The sequence below is a fragment of the Temnothorax curvispinosus genome, unplaced genomic scaffold, assembly GCF_003070985.1.
Source record: "Temnothorax curvispinosus isolate PA1 unplaced genomic scaffold, ASM307098v1 QBEX01012734.1, whole genome shotgun sequence".
Classification (NCBI taxonomy): Eukaryota; Metazoa; Arthropoda; class Insecta; order Hymenoptera; family Formicidae; genus Temnothorax; species Temnothorax curvispinosus.
Window position 1 is genome coordinate 178,833 of NW_020222514.1, and position 16,511 is coordinate 195,343.

At 38.2% G+C, this 16,511-nt stretch overlaps 3 protein-coding genes across 8 annotated transcripts; 2 read left to right on the plus strand and 1 right to left on the minus strand.

The window, feature by feature from the left end:
• Positions 1 to 203: 203 nt before the first annotated feature.
• On the minus strand, positions 204 to 2,987 carry LOC112462783. Of its 6 annotated transcripts, none has more exons than XR_003041710.1 (7): positions 2,253 to 2,685; positions 2,023 to 2,180; positions 1,754 to 1,944; positions 1,376 to 1,646; positions 1,012 to 1,267; positions 497 to 907; positions 204 to 420 (listed from the first exon to the last, which is right to left on the minus strand). XR_003041710.1 is itself a non-coding variant. In XM_025028806.1 (7 exons), the coding sequence occupies exons 2-6, from the start codon at positions 2,486 to 2,488 to the stop codon at positions 1,026 to 1,028; spliced, it is 1,098 nt and encodes a 365-aa protein (XP_024884574.1). In that variant the 5' UTR covers positions 2,489 to 2,511; positions 2,715 to 2,987; the 3' UTR covers positions 204 to 907; positions 1,012 to 1,025. The 6 variants fall into 6 exon arrangements, 5 of the variants coding, with proteins under 5 accessions (XP_024884574.1, XP_024884570.1, XP_024884572.1 ...); XM_025028806.1 differs by adding an exon at positions 2,715 to 2,987 and having other exon boundaries at positions 204 to 907; positions 2,253 to 2,511; XM_025028802.1 differs by having other exon boundaries at positions 204 to 907; positions 2,253 to 2,514; positions 2,619 to 2,709.
• Positions 2,988 to 4,846: 1,859 nt separating this feature from the next.
• Positions 4,847 to 10,191, plus strand: LOC112462784 (acyl-CoA-binding domain-containing protein 4). Its single transcript, XM_025028807.1, has 7 exons — positions 4,847 to 4,938; positions 5,036 to 5,229; positions 7,427 to 7,620; positions 7,694 to 7,856; positions 8,265 to 8,413; positions 8,490 to 8,840; positions 9,076 to 10,191. The coding sequence occupies exons 2-7, from the start codon at positions 5,169 to 5,171 to the stop codon at positions 9,217 to 9,219; spliced, it is 1,062 nt and encodes a 353-aa protein (XP_024884575.1). The 5' UTR covers positions 4,847 to 4,938; positions 5,036 to 5,168; the 3' UTR covers positions 9,220 to 10,191.
• Positions 10,192 to 12,640: 2,449 nt separating this feature from the next.
• LOC112462782 (prostatic acid phosphatase-like) lies at positions 12,641 to 16,197 on the plus strand. Its single transcript, XM_025028800.1, has 7 exons — positions 12,641 to 12,981; positions 13,316 to 13,414; positions 13,774 to 14,196; positions 14,318 to 14,441; positions 14,577 to 14,788; positions 14,866 to 15,043; positions 15,186 to 16,197. Exons 1-7 carry the CDS (start codon positions 12,883 to 12,885, stop codon positions 15,320 to 15,322), a joined length of 1,272 nt encoding a protein of 423 aa, XP_024884568.1. The 5' UTR covers positions 12,641 to 12,882; the 3' UTR covers positions 15,323 to 16,197.
• Positions 16,198 to 16,511: the final 314 nt, after the last annotated feature.

Sequence of the window (16,511 nt, forward strand, 5' to 3'; positions counted from 1 at the left end):
TGTTCCAAGAGTTGGAACAAATCTAAAGCTGCGGGCCACTTAACACTAACATTGCTTCGAAACATTCTTTTTCTCCTGTCTTCCAATAAAGAAAGAAAAGAAGAATGCTTCAAAGCGTTTGCAGCATCAAATGGTCTGCAGCTCAAATCACTGCAAAGAGTAGCTATAAAATACGAGCTCAGGCGAGAAATTAGAGTAGGAAATAATAGAATTGCAATTTTACTTTATTTGCATACTTAATACATACATTATATAGCATTATTCTGTGATGTCGTTTGTTCATAGTAAATCGTGAGATATAATCTTGAATAATGTTCCGATGGGCGAAAGAGATGTACTTCTATTCTGAGAGATTAATATAATTGTAAAAAAAAAAAAAAGTTAAAATCACGTCGACGCTTCTAAAATTTCATGATGCCGCTATAACAAAAATTATTCAGACAATAAGAATAAAAAAAAAGTAATATCATTTATTTCTTACTCCACAATAAACTACCTTGCGAATCATAGGAGAGAGAAGATTGTTTAATGTCCCAATGACACGATATATGTTCATAAATAAACTGCTTACAAAACTTGTATATTCTGATCTTCCAAGGGATGGGCTCACATAAAACGCATGGCACTTGGAAATTTTGCCTGAGCGTAAGATAAAAGCACGATAATATCAGAGCATATCACATTCCGTTAAATTTTCGATGTCGAAATAGGACAAAATGGAACTGTTCTCTTCTCTTCCTCTGTCGAAAAAAAGGAATCCAATATGGTTTTGCTCACACTGATCGCAACCACGACAATATACGTCACGTATACCGTCGCGTATACATACATCCATAGTATCCATGATCTTTCTTAAAATCTCTTTTGTAACTTCATTTATTCTGTGCGTCAGCAGACCGACAATGAACTGCAATGTAGAAACAATTTTATAATTGCCGTTATACACGCAAGTGCGCATAAACATATAGTCGAAGTAAAATTCACTTTGTGAATGTATTGTTGTCTATATACCTTGTACAAGATATTCATTCGTAATGCTCGTGAAACCTATCGTCGTGACCCCAAGCCTTGTTCCTTTCCCTCGGCGGTGTCGTTCTCAGTGAATTTGATTTCGTATTAGTTCCTTTTTTTGGTTTGTCTGACGCACCCGAACCGCGTATCGCTCTTGGAATAGAATTCTTTGAATAATTGCCTTGCCCAGATACATCATTCTTCGCGTCTTCTCTTACAATTCGTTGGCTGTTATCTACTTCCTGTAATTTATTATCTGGAACCATCAAAAAGTTGCTCAATCATATGTGACGGTAGCGGAAGTATATCATTCACATATTTATTACACAATTCCTTCACTTGACGTTTAACAAGTAATCGTTACCATTTTCAGTCTTTGTTGCTATCACCTTTAATTCTTCGTGAGTGAACGGGTGTTCGAAAGAGAGGGACTTGATATTTGAGAAATAAAAATGTTTCACCCGAGTGTCCTTAATTTCATAGTCGTTATTGGCTAGTTCTATCACCAGCAATAAAGCTGCATAATTTTCAGGATTGTGCAGGTTTTCCTTCACCAGCAGTTGCCTGATTGTCATTATTAAGCTCTCTAATCCTCCCGGGCACGCCGCGAAAAGATCCTTACCAGATCTAAGAAGCTAAAGACAAGATTTCTTGATAATCATACACTTTACACTTTTATAAACGATCAAGCTCCATCTTATCCTTTTTTTTTTTATATACGTGTTACAAATCAAAATCTTACCTGTATCATGATAAAATAAATATTATCCTTAGGATTGTCTTGCAACAGATCTTCCAAATATTGAATTAATGGCTCGGCCAATATTTTTAATCTGTTTCCATCGTTCAGTCTCATGTGATAGTAGACTTCTGCGTGAAGTAAGATTTTGTTGGCAAATATCTTTCTATCCTCTGCTCTGTCTTTTTCCTTAGCTAAAAGAACAACGCGAACATGAGTAGCGCGAATACAGAATGGGAGATCGAACAGGCAGCGTTTCGTCAAGTACCTACACATATAATTATCCTGTAGAAAACGTAAGAAGCGGCTTCGTATGCTGTTTTTGTTATTATCCTCTAACAGAGCGACCCTGTTGTCGCTGAACACCATCGCCAACTTTGTGGTCAGCGAGTGGTATATCGCCTGCTTCCACAGCGAGTCGCACACGTGCCTGAAATTCGCGACTCTGTGTTAGAAGGTGGCAAGACGACAATCGCTGGAAGTTTGCTGAACCGAGGGATACCTCAGATTGTCCTCGTTGACCGCGACGGTCAACAGGTCCACGATCTCCTGGATCAGTTGCGGCGGGAGGCCCTCGCGCTCGTCATGGGAGACCAGTTTGTCCACTATGTCTTTCAGCACCTTGTTGCTGCCGAACGCGCCTCCACCTCCTCCTCCTCCTGGCCTACGTAGACCCTGGTCTCTGTCCTGGCTCTGGTGGTTGGACCATCCGCGACCTCGGCCGAACGAAGTCATCATTGACCAACTTAAACCTGCTCGATCTACTAGACACAAAAGCTGCGTATGTCAGGGCATGTTTCCGGTAATCGAAGAACGACGCGATTTAAAGTGTTCATTCAAGAAATACTGACGCGTACGGGATACATACAATCTTGACTCGACCACTTGCTTCTTCAGGGTTTGAAGTTACACAGTTAGTACAGTGTTACGAATGTTTCGATCGGCATGAACCATATAACTCTACCTGTTCTCCCCTGTTCCTTCCAGCTGCACGACGTTGTACCTGGTTGTACCTTCTCTGTTCTGCACCCGCGACGAGACAGCTCTTTTCACAATTTACGCTCAGACGTTGGAGGAGCAACAGAGGACGAAATGAAGGAAGGATGTAGGTCCTTTGCAATTGAATCTTCGTACTTCTAGTTTTCTTCTCTCCCTCTCCCTCCCAACGTCGAATTGCATGATTTATCAACGCTTATTTTATTTTAAGTGCAAAAGGTACGCAGCTGCACGCTGCACATCGCGGCGACGGAGTGCAGAAAAGTGCAGACGGAACTGTCGACGCGGCGCCCGCGCGGCGCGCCGCCTGACAATCGCGAGGCACGTTAACGATTTCGCCGCCCAGTGACGGCGCGTTTAAATTTCTCCGATTCCGTCTCTCGCGGATAATTTGCGGTTATCGCGCGATCCTGGAGCTGCTCGGATTCCGCCGTTTGGACCCCCCCCGCCCCTGGAAAGAGAAGGGAGAGGAAAACAGAAATCAACGAGATATACGGTCAGCGTGTAACCCCTTCTCCCGCCCTCTCCCATCGTCGAAAAAAGACGAATTAAATTGCACCGTGCAACGCGCGGTTTGTCAGGTAGTGTCAGGTTTCTTGCCCGAAGATCGGGGCTCGTCACGCTTCGCAATTACGCTCGCTCGAGCGAATTCGCGTGCGATAGAGTTGGAAAAATCGGGACGGGATTGCGGGCTCGTGCCTCCTCCTTCCGCGAGGTCGACCGGCTCTCTCTCTCTCTCTATCGCTCCTTCCCGTGTTCCCGTAGCGTGTCATCGTGGATCTGACAGCTCGAGCGCCTGGGAGCGATAATTGTGCAATTTTACGCGCATCGAGGAATTATAGTCTTGTAGAGTAGGATGGAACTGGTTGAGGCTAATGTAGAACCAGTTGAACGAATAGAAATCTACTTGAGAGTGACAATTATAACAATTGTGTGATTTTATTTGCTAAGGATTATGTATATAATTATAGTTTACGTAATTCTTGCTTATTGCGACGGGCTAAGACAGAATATCAGTTGAATAACAGAAATGCATGTTCGCTCCGAGAAAGCTGTGACAATTAATAAAATTATGTAAGTTAATTTTTCAAGAATTATAATTTATAATTGTTTACAGTTTACGTAATGTTTGCTGGCGATAAGCTAAGACAGAGTATCAATTGAATAGCAAAAGTTTTTGAAAAAGCTGTGATAATTATGTAATTTAATTTGTTAAGGATTATATTTGATTATAGTTTACATAATGTTTGCTTGCAAGAAGCTAGGACAGAGTATCAGTTGATTAGTAAAAGTTAGTGTTTGAGAAAGCTATAATAATTATGTAATTTAATTTGTTAAGGATTGTATTTGATTATAATTTACATAATGTTTGCTTGCAAGAAGCTAAGACAGAGTATCAGGTTGAATAGTAAAAGTAAATGTTTGAGAAAGCTATGATAATTATTTGATTATAGTTTACACAATGCGACACAATGTTTGCGACAAGTTAAGGCAGAATACTAGCTAAAATAGTAAAAGTGTTCACTCCGAGAAAGCCGTGACAATCATGTAATTTAATTTATTAAGGATTATAATTGTAGTTTACATGATATTGGCTTGTGCAAACAATAAGCAGAGGGACTAGCTAAATGAGAAGAAGTTTGTTTCTTCTCTAAAGCTGTGATTGTGCGATTTTATTTGTCAAGAATTTAGAGATATCTAGTTATTAATGAAATTAATGTAATTATTCGTGAAGAATTCATAATTTGTCCTGCCCGTGACGAGAGAGGGCACGGGACAGCACGGGACCATGCTGGATAGCATGGGATCAATATCGAGAAGTCGATCGACAGAGTTGTGGAAATTAATTTGTATTAATCATTTACAGCAATTACAGCTGACGGAGGTTATTGAAATTTCCTGGACAACTCGGGCTCGCGCATGCCCGCGAGCGCTGCCCCGGACCACCCCGGACGACCGCCAATCGTCAAACGGTACGATAATCTACGACAACAATCTGTCAGTCATTGTCGCTGCAGCCAGTCATCGTCATCGCGGCCATCGCGTGACCCGCCTGGATGATCAACGTCCCGACAGACGTCAACAACGGCAGTCGGTTCGGCAGTCCCTCCGTGGTTTGCAAACAGGCCAGTCCGGTTCTCGACGGTGGACGAGTCGACGTGATAGTTAGTAAGCCGCCAGTCGTCGGCCAGGTACGCCACGCTCGCGCTGCCGCCGAGATCGGTTTCGGAGTCCAGAGTGTTTTTCCTCTTTTCTTGGGTTTTTTTTTTTTTTTTCTTATACTGCCAGAGGGTATCGCGGCCGTGATATCGCGCAGCCGAGAAGCCGTCCACGTCGCGTCCCCCATAAGGGACAGTGGGATACCGTAGGAGAAGGCAAGTAAAGAGGACATACCGCCGCGCCGCTCGTCCCTCCGGGAAACATGACGACGGAGGAGAAGTTCAACGCCGCCGTGAACGTGATCAGGAGCCTGCCGAAAAATGGTGAGAGACGACCCTACGCCCCGCGTTATCGTCGCGGCGTTATCGCGACCGAGCTGCAGGCACACACGCCTCGATTTCTTACGCGCGGTTCGGCCAACATTTCGTTGGCCGTGCATTCGGAAATGTGTTTTACCTCTCACACGCCTCGCATATCCGCTCTTGCGTTCGCCTGGGAACGCGAACGCGGCAGATATATCGCAGCGCTAGTGCAATCGCTTTTTACCTTCCACGCTTGTTGATTTCTTTTCCTTTCTCGCCTCTCTTCCTTCGGCCGTGTAGCTTTATTGCGTGCTGGTTAAAGTCCACGTTAATGTCGCTGCTGATTATTTGTCGCCCTCGCGCGAAAAACGGCTCATGCATTTATTCATAACGTTGAAAAGGCGACAATGAATAACACGAAGCTTTTTTCCGCGACGTTTTCGAGAAGCGTCGGAAAAAATTGATTCCATCGAGATTCGTACAAATATCTTTTTAATCTGAAAACATTGGCGCAACGACACGGTAAAACCCACGCGAAGTGGATCTTTAAACTTTAATTACTTGTATGAGCGACTTTTAGCTTTTCTTTTTATCGCAGGTGGTTTTATTTTTATATACGGAAACGAGCACGAAGATCTTGCAGACATTACGCGCTGCCGTGCGGAGAAATTGGCAAGATTTAATCATGTCGAGGAAAGTGAATGTTCCCCAAGTCAATTTTTCATTCTCGCGACGTGGAGAACGTTATTGGGGAAAAAATAATTCCATTTTTCGAGTCCCCGCGCAGTGCGGAAGAAATCTTCATGTCCGCCGTATTTGTCCGTCCTGCTGGACAGCTTCACCTTTGAGACTCTTTGCGCCGCGACGTGAATGCCCTTCACATTTGATAATTATGTCGAAAAATGTGACGGGCTTGCTGATTTGCATTTCTCAAATGCTATAACTCATAGTATAGCTTAAATAAAATCACAATATTTATTTTCGTAAACCAGTTTTTTTTTTTATCGCTGTTTATTACGTCTGCTCTTTTGTGAAAAGAAAAACGGGAGTGTGACTATTTTTCTGTAAAAGTCTTATTAGGAGCTGGAATTAAAAATAAGGAATTATCTTTTAATATCTATAAATCAAAATAACGTTTCACGATTAATCTCAATGTCGTATTATCAAGATCGTTTTGTCATTCAAATCTATACATGTGCATTTTTTTATTGTGCAGCCTTTACGTTAGATCGGTTAGATATTGCACGTACGAGTGTACTTTCCAGTCACTTCATATAGCTAAGTGACTGTATTACTCCCCACTTTACTTTCTAACAGTGCGCAAGACACGGTTAGTAGTTAAAACTAGAATGTTACTCTTCACTGATCACAAAAAAGTAACTTGTGTTGCACCAGCAGTTATGAAATTTTGTTAATAATTATTTTTTTCCAGGTCACTTATTAACAGACGAAGTACAAAAAATGCATCGGATAAAGTTACAATACTTTTTATTTCACATTTCTTGATATCGCCGATTTCTTAGTATTCTCGTACCACGAACTAACGTCTTGAAAAAAAAAGTATATAGACATAATTGTATTGTAATGGTAAAGTGTAAAGTACATCACACGTTTTATCGAAGAGATGCGAACTTTATATAGACATATCACATTTGAGTTTCGAGGAAGATGATTCAATGAGGCATTACCTGGTAACAAAGATAGACGATGAGCTTTCACAGTAATTGCTACAACAGTTTCTTATATTAACATTAATTTCTGAGATCATGAATTTCATTGGAAATACAATTTAAAATTTTTGTAGCGTGTCTAATATTTGTTATTAATATATACACGTAGTGTAGCTTGTAACATATAATAATACGTTTTTTTAGACTATGTAATTATCATGCGATGTATAAATTACCATATTATTAATCCGTTCCGTCATGCCTAAGAGAATATTTTCAACACTTTAGCTGGGGGGGGGGGGTCAAGGAGATAGATAGAAGATAAAAATATCATCGTGTATCACATTGTATCTCTGTTCAGTGCTCGTTTAATCAGGATATCAATTTCGATTAAAACTTCTTGTTTTTGCAACACGAATGCTATAATATGTTAAAGCAATCTTAAATATTCAGCAAGAATTAATAATAATGCCAATCGGAAATATAATATAATTTTTAACGATTATAATTTTGACAGTCTGATATATCGTTAATATTTAACGTTTTAGGAGCGTATCAGCCCAGCCATGAGATTATGCTGCGTTTTTATTCGTACTACAAACAAGCGACCGAGGGACCCTGTCAACAATCTAAACCCGCATTCTGGGAAGTTGTCAAGAAAGCGAAATGGGACGCGTGGACACGCCTTGGCAATATGGGTCGTACAGAAGCCATGAATAATTATGTGGAGGAACTGAAGAAAGTAAGCGTTTGTGAAATAACAATAAAAATCACACTCGCACAAAGATGAACGTATTAAACGTCTTGCGTTGCAGATTGTCGAAACGATGTCTTACACGGATAATGTGGCAACGTTTCTCGGCAGTTTGGACTCCTTCTACGAAAGCGTGCCGGCTGAGGATTTGGAATTACTCGTGGGACCAGTACTGGAGCGTATTCGCTCCCAACCGGGATCACCATTGTCTGGTTCACCATTAGGTTCGTTCCTTTTTTACTTTTAGCAACATTTAAATTTCAATTAATTACATTATCTTATCTCAACGTTAACATATCATGTATAGCAATAATCTACTGCATATATATTATTTAAAACTATTCGAGGATTAATCAATCAGATACCAAGAATTAAACCAAAACATCGGATTTATATAATCATGTTTACCAAAGATCTAAATTGAAGATATTGGAAGAGCATTTAGAATATCAGATATTTATTATGATACTTGAAATAATTCAAAGTTATCAATGTTTTCTGTGTTATCAGTGTGATAATATTGTACAATAACATGATAACAGCTTCAAGTTCCTTGACTAAACACAACATACACAATCAAAAAATATTTTCTTCTACAATCTTTTGTCTCTAATGCTTTCTTATTTTATCAGCATCTAGAGAAACATCACCTCACAGAGTGATGAATGCTTCTCGGCATATAACGAGTAGTTTGGAAACCAGCCCGACCAGCAGTCGCACTGCAAGCCCGCTGCCACAGGACACCGATGGCGAAGAAGAGGAATTTATAGATACTGTTGAAGTACGACATTAACATTTATATTTACATTTACGTCAATCATTCTGTCTTATACAAATAATACGATTTTTTGTTACAGTCAGCGCCGGAGAAAGCACAAAAAGATGCACTTAAGTCTACTACTGCTCCTCAAAAAGTACAAAGCACGACAAAGAACGGAATTGATCGTTCAAGTACTGAGAATATTGTAAAAGAAAACACTGAATTGACTAATGGATACAGCAACGCTAACGGTCACGCGGAAACGGCAACGGAGGGCCATCGAGAGAGAGGTAGACAGAGAACGAAGAAAGACGACAATAAAGTCAATGCGGAATTCCTAAATCAGATCGCGACAACTATGCAGCATCTACAGAGAGATCTGGATCGTATAACGGCCAGAGTACGAGGTTTGGAAGGGCAAGCCCTGCAAGCGCTGGCGCCGCAAACGGTACGTAACATCATTACTATTTAGACATATCCAATTTCAATGGAAATAAGAATGTCGTACTTTTTATCTCCTTGAAATATAATAGAATAAGAAGTAATACTTCTCGTTTTATTATTTATTCATCGCATCTTATTATAATAGAATAAGAAGTAATACTTCTCGTTTCATTATTTATTCATCGCATTTTATCTATCGCGTATAAAAATGCTGACGTCAATACTTCTTTCTGTTTTAGGAGCACACCGGTAGACGCACGTATGCGAGATGGTGGCCGTTGCAAGAATGCCCGCCGCGTTTGTTTGTCTTACTAATCCTATGGCCATTCGTCGCTCACTTGCTGATCAACTTTATGCAGCGTTATCGCCAACGAAGACTGTGATGTCACGACTGTTATTCCTACGCAGCCAAGAACCTATTTCCAGTGTTTGGGTTACTAATGTTGAATTATAGCAAACGTACGGAGATTTCTTTTAGTTTTACAAAGCTTTTCATAGAGACGAAGCTGTCCTAATGCAATCTGCGATTACGTTAGTAAACGTGAATTGTGATTAAAAAAAAGTTAGGTCTCTGTATATTTTTACAAATGCAGCCTGTTTCGGAAGTTGCACACTTTCTCTCGTCTGTAGATTCTCCGCTGAATAATGGGTCAATTGAGTCTCGGCGAAAGTTCGATCGAAAGACACTTTTATCTGCATTTATTGTCAAGTAAGAGATCAAAGTGGCTTGCTACGCATTTTTGTAAAACAATACAAACGTTATTTTAAAACACGTAGAAAAAGGTACAACGCATTTTTTTTTATACATTCAGATTTGTATTGTTTTATAATAAAATGTCTATGACTTACGTATACTATGTAGATGTATCATGTGTTTTATCACATATTTAAGAATATGTGAAATATATATATAGATATAGAATTACTTTATTCATCATGTCCGCTTTTTAATGTTTATATCTTAGAAAGAGGTACGTGACTTCCGGGACAATCTGTATAAAAAGATATAAAAAGTATAGTTCTATTAATATTTTCTAAGGTGGATTGTATGTATTATATATAGTTATATGTAGTCCTATATAGATTGTAATGCATACAGGGAAAGTAAATCCTTTTGTACATGCAAGCGTGTACAATAGTCAGTTGTTATATGTATTTTACGTGTAAATTACGTGGGTTTTTAAGAAAAAAACGGGGCTTTTACAGTGTACACTACCGACACAATGATAAATATTACTATTAACGGATGATAATTCTAGTTTCAAAAGAACATTTATACGTACCGAACGAATTGCGATAAAATTTTATGTACATATGTGCAATGTGAAAATATACAAATTTTTAATTATTGTCAATCAGGATTTGTCCTACACTACGCTAGACATATTCTCGCTGGTAAAATTTATTTTACGACTAATTTCGCCCGTCATTGTCGACACATAGTGAGAGCGTCCGTTCCCCCTTGGCCACATTTTTTCCTAAGAAGAGAGAAAGTGAAAAGAGAACAAGGTAGAAAGTGAAGCTAAAGCATTAGTCCCCTTTATGAGTAGCAAGTCATGTAGCTGTGTATATACAAGGTGAGTTAGCGAGAACACTTTCTTAGGTTTAAACCTACAACACGAAAATAAATAGAATGTAACTCGGATAGCTTCGAAAAGAACGTACATGCTATACGTTTTCACTCTCTCTAAACAATTCTTTTCCTGCAGTTAAATGCACATAACTTTAGTGAAAAAAAATATTTATAATTTTATAATAACAATACTATATTAACGTGAAATTATATATATATATATTTGCCTAATGTTTTAACTAAATTATCACTAAATAGTAAAAAAAGTGAGATTGCAAATTGTTGATACAAAGCAGGAGCGTATGAGAGTATCAGTTCCTTTTCAAGTAATAATGGGAAGGATGTTAAATCTTTCACAAATGTATCCAAAAAGAAAATATTAAAGGAGGAAGCATATAGTGAAAATGTGATATCTTCATTTAATCAAGATTTAGGTATGTATTGAGACCTCTGTGAAACATTTAATATATTTGGTATTTTTTTAAATTGATTTTATTGCACGATATTTCAATTTCAATGTATTTATGATAGATATCTAACATTGATATATTCAATTTTAATATTTAAAAGGGTAGATTAAAATTTTAATATATAATTTTAACAAACAGGTGTGTCGTCAACATCAGATTTTACGTTTTTTTTACGAAATCCCACATTACCATGCAGTGACAAATTGACAGCATCCAACCGGCACTGTAGCTTTCTTCATTGTAGTTATTTTCGTTTGTTTAATTAAAATAAACAAAATTATTATAAAGAAGAAAGCTACAGTGATTTAAATATACAAAGTAAAGAAGTGATAAGAAAAAAGGATATTTCTAATAGTATGATAAGTTCATCGCTCTCAATAAACACAAATACGGAAATACAGTCTGATTCAAGTAATACAATTTATTTAATTATTAATTCATTCTCTCTGTGATAGATATGACAATGTTTTTTTTTTCCTTAATTTTTCAAAGAATGTTCTTGGCAAGAATACAGAAAAATCATGTAATTGCATTGTTGGGATGACGAATGAAATTAATGTTGAACTTGTAAACATTAATTTCTTTTGTCACTCCAACAATGCAAGTTGTAAACAACGGAGATAGATGGATTACATATCATTAAACTAATTGAGAAGTGGTAGGAGATACACAAAGTATTGAATTAAATATACCTTCGGAAGATGATATAATGGATGCCAATCAACAAAGGTATAATTCGGTAATCAGCTAAAAATGAATCTTATTTGTATCGATAATCTGGACTATTTAGACGGGCATCCAAACACAAGGCAAGATTTTTCTATAAAGCTAGATATTATATTCTTGTAAGTTGGAGAGAAAACTTCATTCTTAATTGTATATAAGCCACAATTTTCAGATGCAAATTGTACAGATGATGAAAGGTGATGGTCAATTTGTAATTACAAATTTATTTATCTATCTCATTATTTATTGTTATTTATTGTTATTTCTTCAGATATGCAAAGATTAAGTTAGTTGCCAGGAACAATGTTTACCACTACATCATAAGTATTAAGTACCGAACAAATATCATTAGAGTCAGAAAAATAATTTCAGGGAATTAGAGGATCTAACAAAGGAACCTATCTCTCAAACTCAAAACTCGAGTTTACTAAAGCTATAATGTTATGTGCATATCAATACAGACGCGTCAAAATATTAAGAATTCGTGCCATTCAAGATTTTAACAAGTTTTTTTTTTCGCATCGTCAAGTCCGGAAGAATTGTATGTCTTTGCAAATTTTATGCCTTCGCGGCGATTCATCGGGTGATTCATTCGACGTACGTCCAATGTCAAGTGCCGGCGAAGACAACGGTGCTCCAAGCACCGGATCGGGCTCCCCGGTTGCAAGAACCCGTCGTACAACTCGCCGCGTAAGCGGCAAGCGCGGACGTTTGCATAATGGAGCATTGGAGAATGGAATGGAGCTCCCCTATTCTGAAACAGCTGTTCCCCCGTAAACTGCGCCTTACACATTGCTCCTCCCCTATCCTCCCCCATTGCACTTGACCACGTGACCGTGCATAAACGGAGAAAATAAAGGAGAGACAAAGAGAAAGAACGCAAGAGACAAAAAGAGAGAGAATGCTGAACGGGCGGAGGGGGAAGGGGACGGCTCCAAGACGGTGGAAAAACTTGTAAAATAGTGGGGACGGGGCAACAGTCCTGGCGAGGCCGGGGGAGGGGGGCGCCGGGGGGGTTCTTTGTGCACAACGGAGTACGGAGTCGTACTCTTTGTGCGGATGTATGTACACGCACGACACGTCGCCGCGTCGCCGTCGCGTGCGCGTCGTGTAAGTGTGCGCGCGACGTACGGATACTAGGTGAATCTGCTCCGAGAGGATCCGCGACGTCACGTGCGATCAACACGTGCGGCCGTCGTCGCGTCGTCGCCGCCGCCGCCGCTGCTCCGAGCCGCGACGCCGAGTAGAGAGCGACCAAGAGAGACCGTCACGCGGACATGGACATCGGAGTGCTGGTCGCCCTCGCGAGCATCCTCGCCGTCAGCTGCTCCGGCACCGGCGACCTCGACCTGGGCACGGTCGTCTTCGCGAACGTGGTGAGCGAGCAAAGTGACGAATCGCGCGATGAATCGTTGACCTTACACGTGTCTGATAGATTTGGCGCTCGTTTCTTTTTCTCTTGCTTTTAATACAGCTGTTTACGTAACTCCAAGTTCAATACCTTTTTATTACGCAATATTGTTTTTATGTTTATATTTATAGCTCGATATTTTTATATTTCGTTATTGATGTGTCTTTTAACGTTGTTAAAATTGATGGATAATTTTAGAGGCAAAACGCTAAAATAGCTTTCAACTTGACATTTAATGCTAAGTAGTTATTAAAGAAACTTATTGCTAAAACATAACGGAGCTCGTTTCTTGTTCACAGTTGTACAGGCATGGAGATAGGACTCCTGTTCGGCCTTACAAGAACGACCCTTACAATAACGAATCGTTCTGGCCGGTTCCATATGGACAGTTAACGAATGTAAGGAAGACAATTACGATAAGCAAACGTAGACATAAATGGTTACAGAGATTACGCTTTGTCCTCTAATATTGTGAATATTTTTTTCCTGGTCATTTTTCCTTATCTTATCATAATCTTTATTGAAAAGTGTAACATAATATTGCGACGTTCGATTCTGGCACAACCTTCAACCATTTGGCATTCTAAAAAAGATAAAGAAAATAAACTACGCAATAAGTTTTAAATTGATTAGACACAGCAAATATGAGAAAAAAAAAATTTGAATATGTCGAGTAGATTTTAAGGATTGCTTTTCTTGCTGTATATCGATTTCTTTCATGCTAACTTTACTGATACTAAACGTTCGGAAAATGTAGATTGGAAAGCATGAACACCTGCTTCTTGGACGCTGGCTGAGGAAACGTTACTCTCATCTTTTAAGCGACCTTTACTCGCCGTACGACGTCTACGTTCACAGTACAGACGTAGATCGTACCCTGATGTCGGCCGAGGCGAATCTCGCGGGTCTTTATCCGCCGGTGAAGGCTCAGGTGTGGGACAGCCTCAAATGGATGCCAATCCCCGTGCACACCGTCCCGGAGAAGCAGGACTACGTGTTGAAGGGAAGCAAACACTGCGCGCGATACGATTACGAGCTGGAGAAGCTGTTAACGTCGCCGGAAATGGAACGCATAAATAAAGCGAACGCAAAGCTCTATGTCTACTTAGGTGAGAACACCGGGGACGATATGTCATCGTTTAGAGCGGTTGAACACCTATACGATGTTTTATTTATCGAGGTACGTCGAGATTATTCTATATTATCAGTTGTGTATACGTTTGCATATCATAATTTACTCACTGGCTTGAGTAAGCACGCAATAAAGAGCTCGCTTTACAGCAACGAGTTTATTTTTACAGCAACTGTACAACAAAACTCTACCGCAGTGGACGAAGTCGGTGTTCCCAGATAAACTGAGACCTATTGCTGTACTTAGTTTTATGACAGAATCCTACAACAAGATACTTCAAAGGTTAAAATCAGGTAATAGTTAAAATCAGTTGTATTAATAATTTATTTATATTTGTATTTATTAATATTTTTATGCTTTTAAAGGTGTTTGTTAATTTCTCTTAACTATATAGTTGACTTAACTTTGAAAACTTTTTGTATTGTTAGGTCCACTGCTTGGAGAAATGATAGATCACATGGTCAAGAAAGCGCAACATACCTTACACCCTGACAGAAAGCTATGGGTATACAGTGCTCACGATGAGACCATAGCGAATTTGCTTATGACTTTGAACTTATTCGAGCCTCATTGTCCACCTTACGCTGCTACGATCCTCGTAGAATTAAGGACGAACTCGGAAAATCAGTACTTTGTAACAGTAAGAATTTTGCTTACCATTTATACAAAAAGCTCCGTGCAATTTGTAATTGACACACAATCTTTCTTTGCTCACAGGTTTCTTATAAAAATACCACTGATGAACCGATACTTATGACATTACCAAGTTGCGCTACGTTATGTCCTTTAAATGAATTTATTAATTTAACGAGAGACGTTGTACCTGAAGATTGGGAGAGAGAATGTTTAATAGGAATGTTTAATCGGAATGATATAAGTTCTAGCGATGTCATCGGTAATTATTGCATTTAATATATCGCATTAAATATCTATATATACTTTTTTTTATATCATGCAGTGCTATTGATATTTTGTATATTATTATTCTTTAGATGGCTATCTCGTGAGTTTTAATTAGCATCATTTATTTGTTTCAGCAATCCTGACATCGTCCATATTAATGCTAGTTTTATTGGTCCTAATAATAATCGGCTTTTTGTATTGGCGACATAAAAGAGAACACAGACAGTATTATTTTCGTTTGTCGTACAATGGTTATAACGATGCCATATAACGGGTATTTGGTAGAAGTAATTAATATGGCGAAAAGTATTAAAAAATATAGGGTAATCATTGATTTATTAATGCCTGCGACAAAATTAAGCAAGGCGTTTTTTTTACAAATTTTTCTTAAAATTTGGGACGAGATGTTCGATATATAGTATATATATATGTCTATTTGACTGCTTAAATCACTAAATAGTTCTTATTTTAATATTTTTATGCTTTATTTTAAAAGCGCTTCTTATAAAGAAGCTCTTTTATAACGAATAACACAATTTAATCATTATATATATATATATATATATATATATATATATATATATATATGTGATATAATTTATTATATCACATCAACCTCGTGATGTGCTATTTTTTTATGGTGATATATTAGAGACATATTTTGAACTTTTGCTCATTTTCATGAAATAATATGTTTTCATCTACGTTGAATTCGCGATATTCCTTTGGAAACTTAGGTTTGCTCACTTTTACACGATAATAACTTATTTGAAACTGAGCAAGATCAAAGTCCGACCATCGCGATAATAACGATTTTATATTGCTATTTTAAGAAATAGTAAATCCGAATAGACAAATGGATATCGAAATTTTATATTTTAGAAAATTATTTTATTTTACGACTACCGAGAGAGACAAATAATCAGGTACTTTTATAAAACACGCGTATTTGTAATATATCGTCAGATGCATAAATGTCTTGTATAATAAATGTTCAATGTGAGTAATGTAGCATATTGCGAAATATGCAATGAACAAATTTTGTCACAAAATTTTATGAAACGCAAGAACTTCTACTTTATAGAATAGCTGCACAACTTAATTATTGTTACGATTAACTGTCTGATACATGTGATATTACAGTGATTGTCTAGTCGTGATGTTTCAAGCTTGGACCTCTCGCGAGCTTCTTCAAAATATGACAAAAAAAAGTTTTGAAAGAGAAACACACAGCTAATGCAGAACACTGCCTGTAAACAAATTTTATTTACAAAAATTCGGTCATTCCAAACAGGCGCAGTAGCAATTCAAATTATCATGCAGATAATATTACATTTTATAAGAATACATCTTTTTCTAATTTTTATATATAATATTAATTGGAATTTTGCGAATGCGATTGTACACCTGCGAGCTACAAGTTAAAATATGCGGATCATGTTCCTGTTTTAAAATTGACA